Source organism: Garra rufa, chromosome 2 (genome assembly GCF_049309525.1).
Source record: "Garra rufa chromosome 2, GarRuf1.0, whole genome shotgun sequence".
Classification (NCBI taxonomy): domain Eukaryota; kingdom Metazoa; phylum Chordata; class Actinopteri; order Cypriniformes; family Cyprinidae; genus Garra; species Garra rufa.
The window spans coordinates 67,912,921-67,934,710 of NC_133362.1; the positions used below are offsets into that span (position 1 = coordinate 67,912,921).

At 35.9% G+C, this 21,790-nt stretch overlaps 2 protein-coding genes and 1 non-coding gene across 3 annotated transcripts in view; 1 reads left to right on the forward strand and 2 right to left on the reverse strand.

The window, feature by feature from the left end:
- The window catches only part of LOC141326062 (uncharacterized), a 629,392-nt gene that overhangs the window by 209,294 nt on the left and 398,308 nt on the right, over positions 1–21,790 (reverse strand). The window contains 1 exon segment of the mRNA XM_073834763.1: positions 7,018–7,321. Coding sequence (XP_073690864.1) covers positions 7,018–7,321 — 304 coding nt within the window.
- On the forward strand, positions 14,057–16,666 carry LOC141325699 (uncharacterized). The gene is made up of 2 exons (XM_073834456.1): positions 14,057–14,165; positions 15,376–16,666. The coding sequence occupies exon 2, from the start codon at positions 15,445–15,447 to the stop codon at positions 16,096–16,098; it is 654 nt and encodes a 217-aa protein (XP_073690557.1). The 5' UTR covers positions 14,057–14,165; positions 15,376–15,444; the 3' UTR covers positions 16,099–16,666.
- LOC141327214 (U5 spliceosomal RNA) lies at positions 20,073–20,188 on the reverse strand. Its single transcript, XR_012354523.1, has one exon. It is a non-coding gene; the product is annotated as a U5 spliceosomal RNA (small nuclear RNA).

The following is a 21,790-nucleotide window of genomic DNA, read 5'->3' on the forward strand; positions in this document are numbered from 1 at the left end:
ATGCCGTCTTCCCTTGGTGTCTGTCGTGTTGTCTCACGTAGGCTCAGATGCTGGTCGTAGCAGTCGTGTTCTTAGCTGCTGTATTCCGCTTTGACAGTTTTGACTGCTGGTACAAAAGGCTGGGGTCCTGTTGGCTGGAGGTGGAGCTAAGCAGATCTGTCTCGTGGTCACACTGGGCAATGTTCTTGCTTAAAAGTCAATGTTTTGCCGACAGGCGTGTATTGTAGCCTACTGCAGTGTTCAGGAGGACAGCGTTTAGTTGCGACAGCTGTCAGATTCCTGGCCAGCGTGCTGGCGTGTGAGGTGTGAACGGTGGGCTGTTAGGCCCGGGAGAGATTGTGTGTTGAGCTCTCCTGTTTGTTCACATTGTTATCTGCAAGCCTTTGAGTTCTTTAAGGTGTGCTGGGTTCAGCTCACTTTGTTTCTTTGCGGAGTCGTTGCTTGAACTTCGGCGTACGCTGCTTGCAGGTGGCCTTTATAGGCTTTGGCCGTGGCATGATTGTCGTTGTCTGCCTGGGGCCATTGTAAAGAGAGCTTCTGCTGTTTAGGAGTGTTCTGCTGTACTGCTCTCTGCGCTCAGTCTGTGGGGGTGTTGCAGGCGTGTCTTGAAGCTTTTCTCCTCTCTCCTCATGTAGGTCCTTGTCCTCTTCATCCGCTATCTCTGAACATCCAGATGGTCTAGGCGGTTCTGCGCGCTGTCCTGGTTCCGTCGTGGGTGAAGCCTTCTCCGCTGCGGCTTTAGTCAGACGATCCAGTCTTGACTGGATCGTGATCCATTCGCCTGTGTGCGTGGTCGTCCGGCTGTTCTCCGCTCAGGTGCTGTAGTCACTAGACCCAGGGCAGGATGGCAACTTTGCCTTGTCTGGACTGGATGGCGGGACTGGATGGTGACATGTTGACACAAATAGAGAGGGAGAGACAAAGCACAACGAGCCAATGCAAGTCCGTACAGAACTAATGAGCTAAAATGTGGGTTATGTGTTGCGCACTTAACTGATGTCATCAGATGGTGACGCAAACTAAACGCTTATTATCCTAGCTGTAAAGAAGGGGTCAGATAGTTTGTGTGGGTAAACACAGGAAACTATGAGTAAACTTAATGATGAGCGATTAACTTTGGAGCTATTCAGTTCATCGGTGTAGTTACCAAAAGATTTCACTGATGTTCAGACAGGTTCAGTCTCTAATAGGGAGAAAAACAAAAACAAAATCCATCAGAAAGAGAGGTATAAAGGGTTAAAGCAAAAGAGAGAAAGTGAGCTGACTGCCAGCCCTGGGGTCAGTGACGGGGCCCACCGGGTGGGGGCGCTATGGAGTCGTCACACCTGGGAAATGGCAGAGCTGAGAGAGCAAAAGAGAGAAAGTGAGCTGACTGCCAGCCCTGGGGTCAGTGACGGGGCCCATCGGGTGGGGGCGCTATAGAGTCGTCACACCTGGGAAATGGCAGAGCTGAGAAAGAAAAACAGACCTCCTGGGATGGGCTGAGTTAGCTTTTTGGGGTACTGAGAGTGCAACTTGATCGATTTGGTCAAAGTTTAAATTTTAATCAAGACTGTTTAATCAAAAATTTAAAATGAGCAAATACAATTATAATTGCTAAAGGGAGAGTTGAATCTAAGGCGGTGAAATAATTAAAATTAAATCACACAAAAAAGAAAACATACATTATGTTAATTATCATTATGGTTCAAATAACAATAATTAATAATGTAAAATCAAAAGGAAAAGAGAAGGGAGAGACTGACTGGGACTATCCATAAGCGTTTTTGCCCAAAGAAAACAAAAACATGAAATCATGCATAGGTATTGGAAAAGGTTTTAGACAGACTTCTAGCTTTTAATAGAAGGAAATACCTTTTTATGCGGGATTTCAGATTCCACCTTGTGTGGATTTAAACGTGCATCTAAGCGCAGTTACCATGGCGACGAGTTATCGCGGGTGTATATTTCTTATGTCCATTTACTGAACACAGGTACATGTGTGGGTTTGCAAACCTTATCTTAATAGGATGCGTTCACTATTAAAAGGTTGCTTAGTTACTATGCGTGCACGTCGATCTTGAGTCAGGCTGCTGACACAAGACTTGTGTGTGCTTTGCACAAAAACAAATAAATAACACTCGATCAAGATTTGTACAGTAATGACGCGAAGTTGTTTACTATATTAAATCTATTCGACGAGCAAAAGGGGTTAATTTTATCAGGTAGCTAATCTGAGGTTTTAACCCAAAGGAGCAAGATAGCTGATTAGCCTTGGAATGCACATCAATGGTTAATCTATCTACACTCAAAATATAAATATAAAGGCCTTGTAAGGTGAAAGAGGAAACTCGCTCAATCAACTTCTTCACGCTAAAAAGAGGATTTCTACGCTCAATTTAGGGTGGCTTTAGGACGCTCCATAAAAGTTTTCTTCACTTTATAGGGTCAATATATAAACTGCAGTTAAGTTACATCTTTAACAGCTGTTGAGTTTCTCTGTGCGAGAGGCTCAAGCATCTGTGAAGGTGTTAAAGGTGGGCGGGTCCACACCTTTCTAACACACACACACACACACACACACAAACAAAAGAGACGCGAGTCACGAGCCGAGTTTGAATAAACAAGCATGGAGACACATAAATTATTCCTGAGTTGCTTACATCACATAGTTTAAAACTGCCCCGCATTCTGTCGCCAATATGTAGAAAATGTCATTAGCTCAAAGAATTTCAAATTGATCAACATGTGTGTACAAGTGTTTCTTATCTCCACCAGGTCTTCCGACCAATGAATAGGATGAAATGAGTTATTTAAAACATACATTTCAGTCAGGGAAAGTAGTTTAACTCACAGGAAATTGTGTATAATAATAGTCATTAAATATACGCAATTTCCAGTTTCTGATCAGTAACAGTAATAACGATATCGACTGGTTTCTTTGTCAAGCAAATTACTCAGTGATACTCATTACTCTGACGTTGGCCGTCGTCACGGCAACGTTTTTTTTTTACGAATCAGAACGGAGTTAAAACAATTTGAACACAATAGGGCTTAAGGTAGCAATATGAGATCGACACAGTTTAAGTGACTGTTGTAATGTAAGCGTTCAGCACAGAGAATCATTATATGTGAATATATGGTTGTTTATTAAACTCAACTATTTACAAACGATCGCACATAGACAAACGTACATTAAACACAAATAGACAGAGAACGCGTGAGAGAGAGAGTAAGAGAGAGAGAGAGTAAGAGAGAGACAGAAAGTGAGTTGCATTGGACAGGAATGAAACGGTTCTGAACAACCTGAAATCGTTTTCATAAAACGCCTTAAACGCAGCTATCTACGTTAGAAAGGACAGATACTTGCAAGCTCTTGTTGTTGTGCATTGGTTCCGTATGTGTTCAGTTCAGAAAGTCCTTTTCAGTTCCTTGAGTGTCCTTGGAGACCGCATGGCTTCGAAGAAGGGTTTGTAGGCCTCATGATTGCAGGGTGAGCACCCCCCCCCCCCCCCCCCATGGATCTGGGGGAGGCGCGGGTGACGTGTTTTCAGTCCAAGAGAAGAGAGAAGAGTAAGAGAAGAGAGATGAGAGAGGCTGAAATTCCAAGCGGGAGGTTTGGATAGAAAGGGGGCTTTTTTATGACCCTTTTCCTGAGAGCATGTGGGTACTCATTCATATCTACTAGGGATTCATGCAACTGTAATATGTTGCATGTGTATTGACATATAATATGCATCATCCTTTAGGCCATCAAAATACGAATTCAGAGATACCAAACATGACCATGTGGTTACACCGCACAACACATCCATCCATATCTATAGTAACACATGCATAAAAACATTACACTAAAAGACAAGATACCCAAACCACAATGAAATACACACTGACTTGGGGATTGGTGTGTTCATTCATAGGAAGGTTTGTTAAAGAATTAATGAACGAAGTCAGTTACTATTGCAGTCTGTTTAAGAGAGAGTTGGTTGGGGAAGTTGCGATTCACATTCTTTTACGTCGTAAAGTTTATCTGGTCTGGCAGAGGTGTCCTGGTCACTATAGCAACCGGGGCCTTGTGGGCCATGTGAGACTTGCCGGAGCCTACAGTTGGGGACTAAGAAAAGGGTGTGTGTGATTTTTTTCCTACTTCTAATGAACAATTGTGTGTTTGATTGGTCCAGACCCTACATCATTTTTGTCGCAAGACTCTCCCGTTATCATTTTTGTCACAATTGCTTAATCAACAATATGTGAAAAGACTCTAATGTTACTCTTAGCACACTGATCTATTAATAGAATGATATAGTCAGGCACTTACGTCTATTAAAATTATCATGAGCTCAAAACCTTTTCCTTTATAACCAAATGAAATAACACCATTTCAGAGCAGGCCGTTTCAATTTAAGGTTTATTTGTAAAGTTACAAGTTAAAGCTTATTAAAACTTGTATTAAACACAGGTTCACATGAGTTTTCTTTCACTATATTGTATCTGAATGTCACGTTGCATAAAAATAAACTGGCCATATCAGATTTACAGTAACAGGTTTTTGTATCAGAAACACATCGATTTCAGTCACAGTCACAGCTGCATTTCAGTCATGCATTTCTCCAGGAAGAATGTTATATCAGTATTTGTGTCAGTATATATCATTAGTCAGCATGCCATTAATTATACTTTTGGTGAGTATGCTAGTACAGTATTGCACTACTGATCTAACTGAAGTGGCAATATTTTTTATTCAGCTTGAGAAGGAGCTGATTCTCAAAGTTTTCTGAGTCCATTCTTGCCCTCCTGGGACTGAAAATAAGCCCTGCTGTGCTGTAAAGATGTTCACAAGCTGCAGAAGCGGGTAAAGCAGTGTTGACCTGTAAAGACAACTTATGCCGAGTTCAGACTGCACGATTTTCAAAGCAATCGTGTCACAGATCTTTTCACACTGCATGACTATCTGGGGTAGCTGCTGTGTTCACACTGCAAGATGGATCGGCGACAGGAGGTTTCACACTGCATGACTTTACAATAGGAAGAATCGCCGACAACTTTGTCCCGGTCCGCAAATCGTCTCACAACCAAACACGCGCGAGAAGTGACATGGAAACAACGCGAGGTCAGGCGTGCAAGTTCTCACGTGAACAATATTTAAAAAGACTCCCAAGAACGCCCCCAAAAGATGTCTATACAAACTTCTAAAAAATTTATTTGCCAAACCTATGAAACCTCCTTCTATAAAACAATATATTTTAGCAAAAATGGTACAAAAAAATGAATGTTCCCTTTTTATTTGTTTTGAGCCTTCATACAAACAAAATAAATGTGATATCACTATCAAATAAACATAAGACTTCCAGACTCACACTATTAATATTAATAATAATCGAACTTTGCTACAAATAGTCTTTCATCAATTTATTAAATAATCTAGAAAGTGTCAGCAATATCTAATATGTGTTAAATAACAAGGACCATTACAGGTTCCAATAAAACCAATACAATTGTCATTATAACCAGTAAAACCATTACAACTTCTGTGATGGTTTCTATTGGTATTTTTTTCCCCCTTAATGGTATCCAATAGACCGACATGTTACCAATAGAAGGAAACAAATCACCAGTAGAGACCCATAAGGACCATTACAGGTTCCAATGAAACCAATACAATTGTCATTATAACCAGTAAAACCATTACAAATTCTGTGATGGTTTCTATTGGTATTTTTTTCCCCCTTAATGGTATCCAATAGACCGACATGTTACCAATAGAAGGAAACAAATCACCAGTAGAGACCCATAAGGACCATTACAGGTTCCAATAAAACCAATACAATTTCCATTAAAACCATTAAAACCAATACAAATTCTGTATTGGTTTCTATTGTTTTTTTCAGCAGGGGTGTTAAGGCAATGATCTAGGGAAGAGTTCAGAAAAAAATCTGCTGCATTGAAGGTTCACAGAAGCATTATCCGTAATGGAAGACGACTGGAACAACTAGGACTCTAGAAAATGTCTGCCAGCCCTCATCCAAGCTGACAGAGCTTGAGAGGTGAAAAGGTGAGGCAAAGAATGGCAGATAATTGCCAAATGCAGATGTGCAAAGCTTGTCACATCAGACCCAAAAAGACTTGAGGCTGTAAAGGTGCTTCAACTATGTACTGAGTTAAGGGTATGAATACTTATGCAATGTACTTATTTCAGTGTTTTATTTTAATAAATTTGTAAAATTTGCTTTGTCATTATTATGGTGTATGAAGTGTAAATTGATGTGGGGGAAAAACTTATTTAAAGCAGTTTAACATAATGCTGCAACAAAACAAATTGTGAAAAAAAATGAAGAGGTATGAATACTTTTGCAAGGCACTGTAGAGTTGTAACTGTAATGCTTGTGAGTTCTTTCACAACTGATAGCATTGAGTAGTATGTTAAATCTTTTAGGTGACTGTTCACACTGCGGTCACATTGCAAAACATCTGACCTGTATCAGATTTACTACCACAAATGGCAGAAATTCCATGTGGTTTGTACTGTTCACACTGTCATGACAAAAACAGATCTGAATCACAAAAAAAAATTAAAAAAAAATAAAATAAATAAATAAAAATAATATATATATATATATATATATATTAGTTAATCACATGACAAACTGTAGTCTAATCACTCTGGTGTGATTGTACTGTACATGTTAGTGAGCTACTCAATGTCCGTCAAAACTGTGATCAGGCTTTTCTCCAGTGTGAAACTTCATGTGTCTATTAAGTGTTCTTTTGTGAGTGAATCTCTTTCCACATTCATGACAGGTGAAAGCTTTCTCTCCAGTATGAGTTTTCAGGTGGACATCCAGGGAATATTTCTGTAAAACTCCTTGGACACTGAGAACACAATGAAATGTCTTTCTCCACTGTGAATGTTTGTGTGTTTATCAAGGCTTGATTTTCGACCGAAGCTCTTTCCACATAGTTTGCAGGTGTAAGGTTTTTCTCCAGTGTGAAATCTGATGTGGGCATTAAGGCTGTGTTTTTGTGCAAAACTCCTTTCACATTGAGAGCATGCATAAGGCTTCTCTCCAGTGTGAATTCTCATGTGGTTTTGAAGTTTGTCTTTTTGATTGAAACTCTTTCCACACTGTTGGCAGGTGAAAGGTCTTTCTCCAGTGTGAATGTTTGTATGTTTTTTAAGGTTTGATTTTCGATTGAAGCTCTTTCCACATAGTTTGCAGGTGTAAGGCTTTTCTCCAGTGTGAATGATCATGTGGGCATTAAGGCATCCTCTTTCAATAAATCTCTTTCCACACTGTTGGCAGACAAAAGGTCTATTTCCAGTGTGAACTCTCATATGGAAAGTAAGGTTTCCTTTTCGAATTAAACTCTTTCCACATTGTTGACAGGTGAAAGGTCTTTCTCCAGAGTGAATTCTCATGTGGACTTTAAGGTTTTCCTTTCTGTTGTAAGTTTTTCCACACTGTTGGCAGGTAAAAACACTTCTTTTTATTGTCGACTTTTGTGCTTTTGTTTCCGTATTTGAGCAACTATATGATTTTTCTCCAGCCATGAAATCATGTTTCTCATGCTGGAGATCATCTTCCTTTTCGTTGAGTTCTTGACTCTCCTCTTTCAGTGTCATCAGGTCTAATGCAAAAAAGACAAATCCAAATTAACACCATTTTTAATTGCTCAAAGCACAAGCATCAAACCCAGCAACATTGAGATCTTAAACACACTAAACTATTAAAGCAGGAGTTAAATGTAATCGCAAAACCTATTCCCATTACTCAAAGTGCTAATAATAAAAACAAGCAATTGTATAATCCTATAATATTATATATATATATATGTGTGTGTGTGTGTGTGTGTGTGTGTGTGTGTGTGTGTTTTAGAGCTGGACATTTTAATGTGGATCAAATGAGTGAGTTCAGCTTTGAGAATGAAAACCAACCTGTTTGTTACTCAGTATTTATTAATCTATTAATTGGTTCATTGTTTAATCAGTTCAAGCATTTCTATCATATTTTAATTATATTTGTATATATAAAATCTTTTTAGTCCCTGTTTTTCAGTCACAGGATAAGCTTCTATTTTGGGCTTAAATATGAAAAGTAATATTTCTCTCTAAAGAAATTTAAAGTACACATATAATCAATGTTTTTCACAATTATTTAAGGTATCATATGATGTTCAGTTATATGTTACTTGTGTGGCCTACTTAAAATTTTGTATTATCTTATTATTTTATCTAATTATGAGCTAACAGCTGAAGAGAAATGAAATAGAATTAACCATAAACTAAAACAGCATAGTCTTCACTGTAAGAATTAAACTTGATTTGTTTATTATTACAGCTACAAAGGCTTTTGTCTTTTGTAGTTTGGTTAACATTACAGATGACAGAGGGAATAGTGTGAGCTGTTGTCGTTTTAAGAGCTGCATGGATCTAATATACTGTTAAACACATTTTCATTCTCAGCTGTTTGTGTTCACTTAAGACAAAACTAACGATGGTTTATGTGAATAATCATTATCAATAATCAAGTGCAGCATTTTGACAGTTTTGCGTGTATATGAGCATTTAGGCATGCAGTTTAAGCTAAAAGTTTACTTTATACATTTGTGCTCTGCTTTGTGTCGGAGCGCATGCACAGAACAGTTCTCTGTAAAAACACAAACACATAATTTGACTGATTTGCACAATAGGTTTAATGGAGGAGTGAAACCGCTCCACTGGAAAGGGAATGGGCAGAATGGTGCACACTAATCGTTTTATCTTGATTATTGTATTTTCATAATCGTTGGAAGCTGAAATTGTATTTCAATTAATTGCCCAAATTTCTTGCAAGAAGTAAATCACTAAAAGCTTTCTGCCTCTTGACTTATTGGAACAGAAAATTGGCACAACAGAGACTGCTGCATAATTAAGTGATTAAAGTGAATGCTTTTAATTTAGAAGCAGATATTGGGTTTAATGTTACAGAACAAAAATATTCAGGCTTATTCTGTATTATTGTTACAACCTAAAAGCATGATGTCATAATAACAAATGTCCAATGTGAACGCAGGATTTTATTATTTGTCTGGTCATGTGATCTCAACATGTCTGTCCACAAACCGCTTGAATTACGACACTCAGAAACATTTATCACAAATATCATTCATTTCTGTAGAGCTAAACATTTTAAGGATCAAGTCAGTTCAGCTTTGACAATAAAAAAACCAACCTGTTTGTTCCTCAGTATCTTCATGTTTGACTCTGAATGTTTCTTCAATCGTTGTGTCTTCACTCTCCTCTTTAATAAACACCATCTTTATAATAGTGTGTCACACGGATCTCAGTTGATTCAGGAGGGGTTTTCTCTGTGTGTTTGGACACTTTTGTCCTGTTTAAGATCAGAATAATTAACAGAAATTAAATTATTCTCAAAAATAAATGCAAAAAAACCCAACTAAATCTCTATGTGTTCACTACAGCGGTCAGTGCACTGGTAAGAGACTCAGAGTAATAGTTAATGGGAAATGACCAGACTAAAATAGATATTAGGCATTTATTATTTAGTTTTGGCAATCAATTATTTGTACATAAAATCTAATAATTACACTTTCATGAAAACATTTGCAGTTTGTAAAAGTTATCATTATACATGTGTGTGTTTGTTACCACTGAATGAGTCGATTCAAACGCTTCGAATCACTGAATCATTTTACCACTGATTCGGTTCAAATGATTCGGATTCGCATTTTCTCTCACTTTCTACTTGAAACATGGACTGATTCATATTTAAGGAGCAAATTGAGGGTTATTTCTGTTATTAATATGAGGGTGCACTTTACTCGCAAAATAACAAAGCATTACAATGTTATATTTAAGAATGACTCGTTTTTTGTGTGTAGCTTGTAAAAACGTTTAAATTGACAATAGTTTGCATTGATTAAAAAGCACAAACCTTTCTTCAGCCGAATCACAACAAATGCAGGGCTAGGGGCGCCGCTTTATGACGTCACATCACCAAAATAAAAGTCCCGTTTACACACTGATGTGTTTTATCTGCATTTCCACAATTATTAGCATGGTAAATCTAGAAACAATTTCCGTTTGTTAAATTAATGTACATTTACAACACTATACTTTGTGTTTTCTTACCTTGACATTCATACCTAAAACAACTGCTGCAAGTGTTTCTATACAAAGGCTGAATGTGTGTCTGTAAATCTGACATAAACTCTTTTGACTAATCAACCTCTTGTTATTTATTTACTTTTTCCCATTATTTGGAAAGTCACTGAGACACTATCATGGATTTTTTTTTTTTTCCTATTGTAGCGAATGAGAACACAAAAATGTATTTGCTGCAGTTTACTTTACAAAATCGACAATAATGATCTTACTTTCTTCTTTTTGTAATATTGAAGCCTGTACTCCAGTAAATTCCTTTTTGTTATTTAATAATTTGTATATTTTTGTAAATGTTTTAGGTTTGGTTAAATGTAACTCTTTGACAGAAAGGACAACATATTTAATAGGTAATTATATAAAAATGCATTTAAAGCTAGAAAATTTGCCTGTCATTCTCACAAATTAATCTAACAGTGTTTTTTTCTTTTATTTAAGAATTCCAGGTTAATATTATACCTTTGCTTAAAATAATGGTCTGGATATATATGTTTAACCATGACCCTGTCTGTGAAATTTAAAAACTGCATAATCTAATTATGAGATAACAAATGCCACATTTTTTTAAGTTTAATTTCACTGTTCACATTGTCAGTATTAAATATATCAAGGTTATATTGTCATAGAATCTTCTTTACATTATGTAGAATGATTTAATGTAGAAAACAGTAAATTGCAAGCATGGTCTTAAGATACCTGTCCTCCCTACATCATTTTCTGCAAAAAATTGTGTTATACAATATTTCAATAAAAAAAAATGACATTCTGAATTAATATTTTGATAATACAATTACTGTAGGAAACCGACATTGAAGACTGTGTGACTGCAGGAATGGATCTGGATGGATCATTCTCCTAATGACTGATGGAGATGATGCCTTTGACTTTACTGTGGTTCTGGAGGAAGATTATCCCGAGAGATGTCAAAGGCCTCCCCCATGCTGTAGCTCTACTAGTCGGGCTGATTTTTGTGCTTAATATTGATTTTCCCCAAAAAACTACATTGCACATTGAGGTCATTCAAAAGATTTGCATTGGAGGTGTAAAGGTGCATGGACTGAAAAATAGACTCATTCGGCAAAACAGTAGTGTGCTAACTGAAAACTATATGATGAGCACCTTTTTGTTTTGCATGATTTGCCTTTTGAATTTATGGTATTGTGTTTTGAAACAATGAATGTTAATTAATTTTGTCTTGACATTGGTTACCGCAGTACCAGTTGGATCTTGTTGGATTTTTAGACACTTTTATACTGTTTATACAGTATTATTGTATATTACAGTATTTTTGTGCAATATTATTGCTTATGCAGTACATTACTGTGTTTTATACTGTATTGTTTTTGCAGTACATTACTCTGTATTTTTGCAGTATTATTGTTTATGTAGTATATCACTGTATGCTTCAGGAGGTAACTGGTCTGGACCAGTAAGGAGGTAACAAAGAAATCTCAGTCATTTTCTACCGTTTCCATTTAGTATTAATTGCTCATTTCTGAATGATCAGCAGCAGATTTACCAGTTTTACACAGGCATTTTGAATGAATGCTGATATTTCTAAGTTTTAAAATTTCTATGTCTTCAGATTGACGCAGTTTCTGCTGTTTTTGGTTGGGATTTTATCAGTTTGAGCTGCCCCAGACCGTTTTTTTACTGGTCTTGCTTCCTTCTTGATCCCTCAGTTCATTTGGATACTTCTCATCTTCTATCAACAGTTCCTTTATTGAAAAAGTCTTGTTGAATAATTAATAAACATAGAAATATCCACAATAAAGGTCAAATCTTTTAAAATCTAGTTTATTTAACAAATTGATGAATTAAAAAAAAAAGTACTTTAAGTAAAAAGCAATAAGAGCAATTTTAATAGACAAAAGTGTAATAAAATTGGAACATGCATTTATTAAATTTTCTTTTACACTTCATTTTAAATCAGTTTTTTCAACATCGTTGTCATATTTCTCCATTAAAAAGAGGATCTGAATTTGTCAGTCCACATTTATAATTTTTAATTGTACAAGAAAGTGTGGAATAAGTTTTTTTAATGATATGCCCATGTTCACAGTTGTGTATTACAGTACAATCACACAACTCACTGTCTTCAGTACAACAAACTTTAGGTTTGGAGGATAAAGTGGAGTACTTACACTAGTCTCTGTGTGGCGTGACATTGTGTTTTTTGGGGAATTCTGTATTTATAAGAAGCCAGATCTGCTTTGCTGTAGTAGTTGAATCTCCACTGCAGCTCAGCTTGGGCTTCAGTAGTCAGCTGTACTGGGTACTTAATGAAGTCATTTGTTCCTTCACCTTTGAAATGAAAATGTTTATATATATATATATATATATATATATATATATATATATACACATACACATACACACACACATATATATATATATATATATATATATATATATATATATATATATATATATATATATATATATATATATATATATATATATATATATATATATATATATATATATGTTTCATATCATGTTAAATGCATGTTTGAGGATTCAGATGCCCCCAAATTTTTGAAAGGGGGTTGTTTTGGAAGTGGTAAAAAAAAAAAAAAAAATCCTGGAATCCTCTTAGGAAGTGTGTTTATCATTATCATTTACATGCATGCTTTACATTTTCAGTCATTTATCTTTATTTATCTTTATCTTTTTCTTAGCCTTTTTGGTACAAACAGAACAAAAACAAAACATTGTTGGTGGGTCACACTGTGGCATCAGAGCTTCTCCCTTGCTGACAAAGAAAGGTCTAAATAAATAAACGTCTTAGTCAGGACATAAATAAATGTAGACATAATGCAGAAATAAATACGAAATTAAGTAAATATTAAATGAACATGGAAAGAAACAATTGTGGACATGAACATTGTCAGAAATACATAAATGAATAAATGAACGAATGAATGAATGCATTTTTGAAAAATCAAATAATTCATAAGTAATTAAAATTATAAATATCACCATTTGTAAATATTAGTAAAATAATATTTTTATCATTTCATTCTTTTTATATATTTTAATGTGTATTTCACCAAGAAAAAAACCTTTGACATAAGTTTTATAGTCCATATGTTTCCCTGTAGATATCTATGCACTCTTTGGATTGTAGACACACAAGAGCGTGAACAGGACTTTTATTTTTGATCTTGTGGTGTGACGTCATAAGGCTGCGCCGCGCTCCTGCATCAGTGTATGAATGGTTTCAGCTGAAGAAAGGTTTGTAGTCTTAATCATTTAAAGTGTTCAAATTCATACACGTTCAGACTATTTTATATGGTTTACAGGCGATTTAAACTTTATAATTATTTTGTGTAACTTTGTAATATTTTATCTGATAATGAACGTTATTTTGGGTGAGTAAAGCACATCCACAGATCAGTCTGATTTCTCTCTCTGTTAGTGATTCAGATCAGAAACACGAATTACAAACTCCGAGTCAATTGAATCGGTTGATTCACAAAATGATTCACTGTTTCGAATCGCCGCTCGCTGAGAGACCTGCTGCTCAAAACAGTGTCAATACAACGAGAACAAACTCAAACATGAGAAATGACAACTTTGACAAACAATTGCAAATGTTTGATTGTTGTAATGACAACCTTTAAATACAATAGCAATTTTTAAAGTGTGTAATCGATTAAATGTAATATACTAATCATTAAATGTTAATCAAAACAGAATATAAAGTTAAAAGGTTTGAGTGTTTGTTAAATCAAATCATTTAAGTCCATTAACTATTACTCTGACTCCCTTACTAGTGCACTGACTACTGGACTAGAGCTGACTGAGATGCACACAGATTTATTTATTTATTTATTTTTTATATTTCTGTTAATTACTCTCATCTTAAACAGAGCGTTTCCAAACAGAAAAAAACTCCTGCTGGAGCAACTGAGATCCACATGACATACTATTATAAAGATGGCATTTATTAAAGAGGAGAGTGAAGACGTGAAGATTGAAGAAACATTCAGAGTCAAACAAGAAGATACTGAGGAACAAACAGGTTGGTTTTCATTCTCAAAGCTGAACTATCCTATGAACTGTCCTCTACATTTTCTGAATTCATTTGACTTTGTCAGGTGTTTTTCTACTCTGTTTGTCCTCCTGCAGCTTTCTTTTTTGAAAGAATTTCAGCTTCATTTTTATTCTTAAAGTTATTTTAGTGCTCTGATTTAAAAACAGCATTTGTAGACTTGTGTCTCATTTAATATGTAAATTTTAAGGTGCACCACTAGGATTGAGTAACATTTTTCATATGAAATGGTTAAATAAAAGTTTTGCATGTGGTCTAACTTGCTCTGATGTAATTATGACATATGCAAAATAAAGTCTGGTGACAGCCATCGCTTTCACTCGACTAGGGCTGCCCCCTTATTAGTTTACCGAATGTTAGTCGTCGAGAAGAGGCTTAGTCGACTTAAACTTTGTTATTTAGTCAATCACAGTAAAAATGTTCCATGTCATTGAGCAGATTGTTAACAGCTGGTCCTTGAGGTCTGCCTAATAATGATATATCGGGCAGGAAATAAAACATTTGCCTATCATTCATCAACCTCATATATGGCTTATCATTTGAATATCTTGGGCCAAAGTGGGTCATGAATAAAAGTTTATCAGAGTTAGAGATGGTCAGCACCACTCTTATTTTCACACATTTTCATATCAAGCTATCAAATACCATTGACATTTCAGACATTTAAAACAATTTTAATGGCAAAACTCATTTTCAGACACCAGCGAATTAACGTCTGAATTAACGTACTGTTGCAACCTGATGGGAATAATGGTCTAGACAGAAATATTACACACAATGCTAAAGACTGCAAATGCTAATTGCTACAAAAAACATGTTATGCTTATGAAAATACCAGAGACTGCTTGATGAAGAACTTAAATAATATATGATTAAAATCAAGTATTTCTTTGTTTTCAGTTTTGTTTTGTGTCCTCCATGTGCTTTTGTTTATACTGGTATTCGCATTTGTCATCCGTTTCATATAACTGTGATTTTCTGTTTGTGAGCTTCCTCTGTTGCTTTGGCTAAGAGGGTATCAGTGCAGTGGGACTCAACACCTCTTAAAGTTGCTTAGTGGATTTAGGATGTACTTGTACTGTATATTAGTTGAAAAACTTTACATGTTTGAATGTTTTGATGTCTGTTGTTGTTTGTCATTAAACTGCGGTTAACTTTTATTTGTCTTTTTTCACCTTAGACCTGATGGCACTGAAAGAGGAGAGTGAAGTACTAAATGAAATCGAAGAGAAAGATCATGATTTCATAAATGAAGAAAAATCTTTTAGTTGTTCACAGATTGAAAACTCCCTTAAGAAAAAGGACTCAAAAGACAGGAAGAAGTTATTTCACATGTCAACAGTCTGGAAAGTGTTTCAAACAAACAGAAAGCATTAAAAAACACATGAGAGTTCACACAGGAGAGAAACCGTATGGCTGTCAACAGTGTGGCAAGCATTTCGTTCATAGAAAAAGTCTCAAAACACATGTTAGGAGTCACGTTGGAGAGAATCCCTACACATGCTCTGAGTGTGGACAGAGTTTCCATCAAAAACAACATTTTGAAGACCATATGATAATTCACTCTGGAGAGCAACCCTACACATGCCCTCAGTGCGGAAAGAAGTTTAATTATAAAGTACGCTTTGAAGAACACTTTAGAGTTCACACTGGAGAGAAGCCTTTTACTTGCCAGCAATGTGGAAGAAGTTTCAACCAAAAAGGAAACCTTGACAGACACATAAGAGTTCACACAGGAGAGAAGCCTTTCACCTGCCAGCAATGTAGAAGTTTCAGCCAAAAAGGATCCCTTGACCGGCACATGAGAGTTCACTCTGGAGAGACGTCATTTATATGTGGTCACTGCGGAAAGAATTTCAGAAATAAAGCAAAACTTAAATACCACATGAGGTTTCACACATGAGAGAAGTGTATTTTTATGTAATCAGTGTGACAGTCATGTAATAACACCAGAGAGAAGCCTTTGCTGTAACATTACTGTGGAAAGACTTGCAGGAACAAGTAAAACTTGAGGTTTACAGAAGCACCTCTGCTAAGTTTCAGAATATCTGAGCAGTGAATTTAGGCTTTATTTACATCTGGGTTTAAAATGTTTGGTTGATTGGATCACAAGTAGACTGTATCTGTATCACAGTTTCTTTTGACCACTTCACTCCCCATTTTGTCAAGGGGAGGTTAAATGAATGGGATCTTTCAGATCTTCTGATCAAATAATATAAAAAAAAGTGTAAGTCTAGAGAAAACGACCAAAGAGGGAAATGAAATAATGAAGACTTGGTAAGCAGTGCTGGTGATAGTGAAAGTAAATCAATAAATTGAGAACGGGAGGAATTAAAAATTGTAGTGCAATTTACAGAGGGGTAATTGCATGAATAAATGAGTTGAAACAAGCAGATGAGATCAAGTGTAAATGGTATGTGAGCAATGATTTTGAGTTGCAATCAAATAGGAAATAAAATACCTAAATGCAACCTGGGCTGTTTTTTTTTTTTTACTGTAAACGAGACAAACTTATATCTAAAAGCATAATTACGACAACCGAGCTGTTTTTGAGATTGACCGTGATTTCGTTTTATGGTCAATGGCTGGTGAATGGGAGAACTAGGGGCATAACTTTGAGCGCATCAAAATCGACATTTTTAAAACATTAAGAAGGCTTGACACACCATGAAACTTTGCTCCAAGTATAGTCTGGGTCTCTACAGATGAACTCGAGCATTGAGAACATTGTTTGTGTACACAGAGTTTACTAAAAAGAAAGGTTTTGAACAACTCACTTTCACTGTTTGAGTCTCCGCTCGCGGCCGTCTTGCCAGTGGACTCCATATGAGGCTCTTTTTACAACTAGAAGGTTAATATTGTTTTTCACTTGCGACAAAACAATGAATTAGCCGTGCATTTATATGGAAAGGAGCCATCCATCTTTACTCTCCTCACTATTATATCTCATTCGGAGATTAACACTTCTTTACTGGCAAGACGGCTGCGAGCAGAAACTCAAACAGTGAAAGTGAGTTGTTCAAAACCTTTCTTTTTAGTAAACTCTGTGTTCACAAACAATGTTCTCAATGCTCGAGTTCATGTGTAGAGACCCAGACGATACTTCTAAGGGGAGTTGAGAACAGACAATAGAATAAAGAGAACATTTTGTTGAAGAAGTTTCAATATGCACCCAAGGAGGACAACTGTCAGAGTAGCTATCTCTGTTCCAAAAAAGGAGCTTATGTATATTGCAGGCCCAATAGTATTGCTGGAAATTGGGGAGTGCTAGGCCTCCTTTAGCCTTAGGGAGTTGTAAGATTGACTTCTTAAGGCGAGCAGGTTTATTTCCCCACAGAAATGAACGCAAATACTATCAAAACCATTAAAGAATGATTTATTTATGGAAATCGGTAAGTGTTGAAAAAGTTAAAGAAATTTAGGCAAAATAACCATTTTGACCAGATTTATGCGGCCTACAAGGATAGAGGCAGAGAGGCCCATCTACATATGTCTAACTTTGACCTATCCACAAGTAGTTGAAAATTTTTTGCAAAAAAAGTCTTGTATGAGTTTGTAAAAAAGACCCCCAGGTATCTGAAACCGTCAGAAGCGATCTTAAAGGGTAAGGATGATCGGGGAAGATTTTTAGCTTTAGAATTAACAAAAAAAAAGAGTTCACTTTTTTGTAAATTTATCTTGTAGCCAGATTGCTAAATTTGTCTAAGATATCCAAAATTGGGGGCAGAGAGGTTGTGGGGTTTGAAATAAATGATAAAAGGTCATCGACATATAGAGAAAGTTTGTGAACTAATCCATGACTTTTAATTCCCTCAAAGCTGTTGTGGCTACGAAGCCAGATAGCTAAAGGTTCTATGGCTAAATTAAAAAGTAAGGGAGACAGGGGACAGTCCTGTCGTGTCCCACGTTGAAGAGAGAAAAAAGGCGGCCGCATACCATTAGTGTGTACAGATGCTATAGGGGAAGAATAAAGAAGTTTAACCCAAGAGATAAAGCTAGAATCGAACCCAAACTTTTCCAGAATGAAAAACAAATAACCCATTCCACCCTATCGAAGGCTTCTCAGCATCTAGGGACACAATAATTTCAGGCGAATCAGATGGAGGAGTAAAGAGAATGTTGAGAAGTCTCCGGGTATTAAAAAAAGAGTGTCTCCCTGGGGTGAAGCCTGACTGATCATGAAATATTAAAGTGGGAAGAACACGTTCAAGGTGAAAACATAAAACTTAGCCAGAATTTTGAAGTCTACATTCAACAGCGATATCGGTCTATAACTACTGCATGAGGTGGGATCTTTATCCGTCTTAAGGCAAACACGTCTACTCCATTAGCCCTCTCTACCGGAAGTCTGGTGTAGTTTATTTAATCTAATTTAATTCAAATTATTTTTCCTGCTGTTTTTGTATGCCTCATTTATTAATGTAAACGAACCAGTTTGTGTAATTCGTTTGGAGTTCAATGTAATTTGTATTGTGATCACTAACAACTTCCTTTTTATTATTTCCTCATAATAATAATAAGATAAATAACAGGGTTCCTGCGGGGTCTTAAAAAGTCTTAAAAAGTCTAAAATTTCTAAATCACAATTTTAGGCCTTAAAAAATCTTAAATTTGCTGTTCTAGGTCTTAAATAATTTTACACAGGTCTTGTTTTTCCGATGTCCATGTAACACTACCTCTAATGCTCATTTAAATTCTCTTTTTGTTGTTTCCGTGGTGTTGTAGTTCTTTATTTCACTATTCCAAATATAATTTGCTGTATTTAAACTACAAATGAGACCAATATGCGATAGCCAATCAGCTTTCTGTTATTGGCGCAAGTCTCTCTCGGATTGTACCGCAAAAGTAAAATGGATTTAACTTTTTAGCTAGTGCAAGATTAGTGATACTTAGCTTGAAAAAAATGAATATAGGGCTTGGCTAAGGCCAGTTGCTAACAACTCTAGATTTTTTTCTCCCTCTGTGGAAGTTACTGCGTCTTCAGACAGAATCGCAGCAGCAGAATACTGGTCAAACTACCTTTTTCTGTATATAATGTTATCAATAATAATAATAAATATAGGTCGAGCTAGCTGACCGCCAGCCTTCGAGATACTTTTAAAATGTTTTTTTTTTTTTTTTTTTACTTGCCCGACTGAACAAACTGCCTGATTAAAACTGAAGTGGCAAAAAATAACCAGCGATGAATCGAAAGGCAAGAAAGATTCCTATTTTACTACATTAAACGTAAACAGAAATTGGTAATGGATAGAGTATTTCTGGTCTATTTGTGACATACTATAAAACAAATGAATGTAACAGCACTCTAAAGAAACACCCTGAGGTAAAAAAATTTAAATGTATAGTTTATTTATAACATGATATACAGTAGTTCAGTAATATACCAAGTGAGCCTTTTGCTGAAAATTCTCACAATTACAAATGTTACATTAATTTTAGCTCAATAAACAAGTAGTTAGTCAAGTAGTTACTTACATATTAGACTAAATATTTCCATTGTTTTGTTCTATTTCACCAACGAAAATAGTTCCAAACAAGGATCGCAGCAGAAGCAGAAGAACGTGGTGAGGCGCGCTTCGTTCCACCGCCCATTGGCTGGTGGCCAGATTCACTCTTGACACTCCAATACAGCTCTGTTGTGAGCAGAAAAGAATGCTGGAAGTACATGAGTCACTGACAGGGCCAAAGTAGCTGAAGCCCAAGGTTTGGATCCCATCATGTCATGAGAGTGCCGTCTTTCCATGCCGGCTGAAAAAAAATGTGAAGTTGCGACACAGGAAGCGCAAAGGCTGCAAACACGGTCCACGAGAAAGCACGCTTTGCTCCAATGCACATTGGTGTGTGGTCAGATTTAGTCTGCTATTGAAACTGCAGTGCAGCTCTGCTGTGAGCAGAGCACCCAAAAATACAGGTCACTCGGAAAGGTTCCCCTCCACGGAAATCTTTAGTAAAAGGCGAAAGATTTATGCGTCTATGAAGAGAAACTCGAGTTGCGTGCCCATGCGCTTGAGCATGTGCGCTCCCTGTGGTAAACCACTATGCTCACAAAGGGTAATCTAGGGTGCCGATAAGATTTTCATCTCCCCCTCACTCCAAATGGGAGGAGTAAAAGTTAAAAAGTCTCTTCCATCATCCATTCTCGCCTGCCACACAGGAGGCCTGGCTCTGATTCCCGGGCAAATGGAGGAACAGAGTTCTTTTAAGTAAGGGGTGTGTGTTTGCATGTGTGTGGGATTCTTTAAAATGAGCCTTGAAGGCCAAGACTGATTTGCTAGAAGGAGCTCCAAACTTTGCATATTGACCCGACCCCCCTTTCCCTGGATTTGACGTGTAACAGTTACGCACCATTACTAAATCCAGGGCAATGTGAAGGCCGAAGGTCTCCCAGCCGAGCATTGGTGGTTCAGTGGTAGAATTCTCGCCTGCCACGCGGGGGCCAGCCGTGGATAGTTGGAACACGCTGACAGCCAATGAAATGCAAGCTTTGTTGCCGCTGTCCAAGGTTTTGAATTACACCGACAACCAATCAGATTTTTTCACATTATTTGGGGTAAACGTCTGGACCGGGGTTCGAATCCCGCTCACTGCAGTTTTGCGCTCTGCTCAAATGTGAACTTAAAGCAAATGTAAACACAAAAAGACACCCTACAGCCTTCCAGTAAAAACGTTACATCATTATTTACATGAAACAATTATTTATATTTATTTTATGTGTGGTTATTGGCCAAAGTAGCTACAGTATTGAATCAGCACCTTGGACAGCATCAGATTTAATAAAACATATATAAATCTTACTCAAAATTCAATATTTATTTGTCATGTTATGTTTATAAATGTTTTATTTGACATATGTTAATAAATATATTTTATATTATATATATTTATATGTAAAACATATTTATATATTCATATATTTTATTTTTGTATTTACTATATAAATACTGAACTTTATAAATGTTATTCAAAATTCAATATATATTTGTCATGTTATTCTGCAAATTCCAAATGTACAAAATAAGGCAGCAACTTTATATTAAATTTATACATAATTCAATTTTTATGTATTTGTATAATAAATATATATATATATATATATATATATATATATATATATATATATATATATAATTTGCAACTGTAAATCCTGTAAATTTGTTTTTAAAGTTCACATGTTTTTGTGGGTACAAACAAGTGTGATGTATTTTAGTTGCATTTCTACTTTATTAATTTTATTTACTTATTTTTTTAAATGTGTGTTTATTGGCCAGTTTAGCTCAGACAAAATTAAGCAGAAATAAATGTTATTTATTAATGTCAGGTTTTAATCTACAAACATCAAATTAACAAAAGATTTAAAAGTAAAAAAACAACATTTTAATTTATATGACATAAAAATAATATTGACATGAGTTGTGGATTAAAAGGTGCTGAACTAGTTATTCAAAATTTCACATGAGAGGTATGTTAAAATCTACATCAGTTCAGCCTGAAATGTGTATATATTTTTCTGTATAGAGAATGACCATAAAGTATGTAATATCAGTATAATATGTTGCATTCAAAAATGTATCTACAAAATAAACAATTTAACCCAC

Coding starts and splice junctions, on each gene's coding strand:
- LOC141325699 (XM_073834456.1), top strand. CDS start 15,445: ATGAAGAAAAATCTTTTAGTTGTTCACAGATTGAAAACTCCCTTAAGA.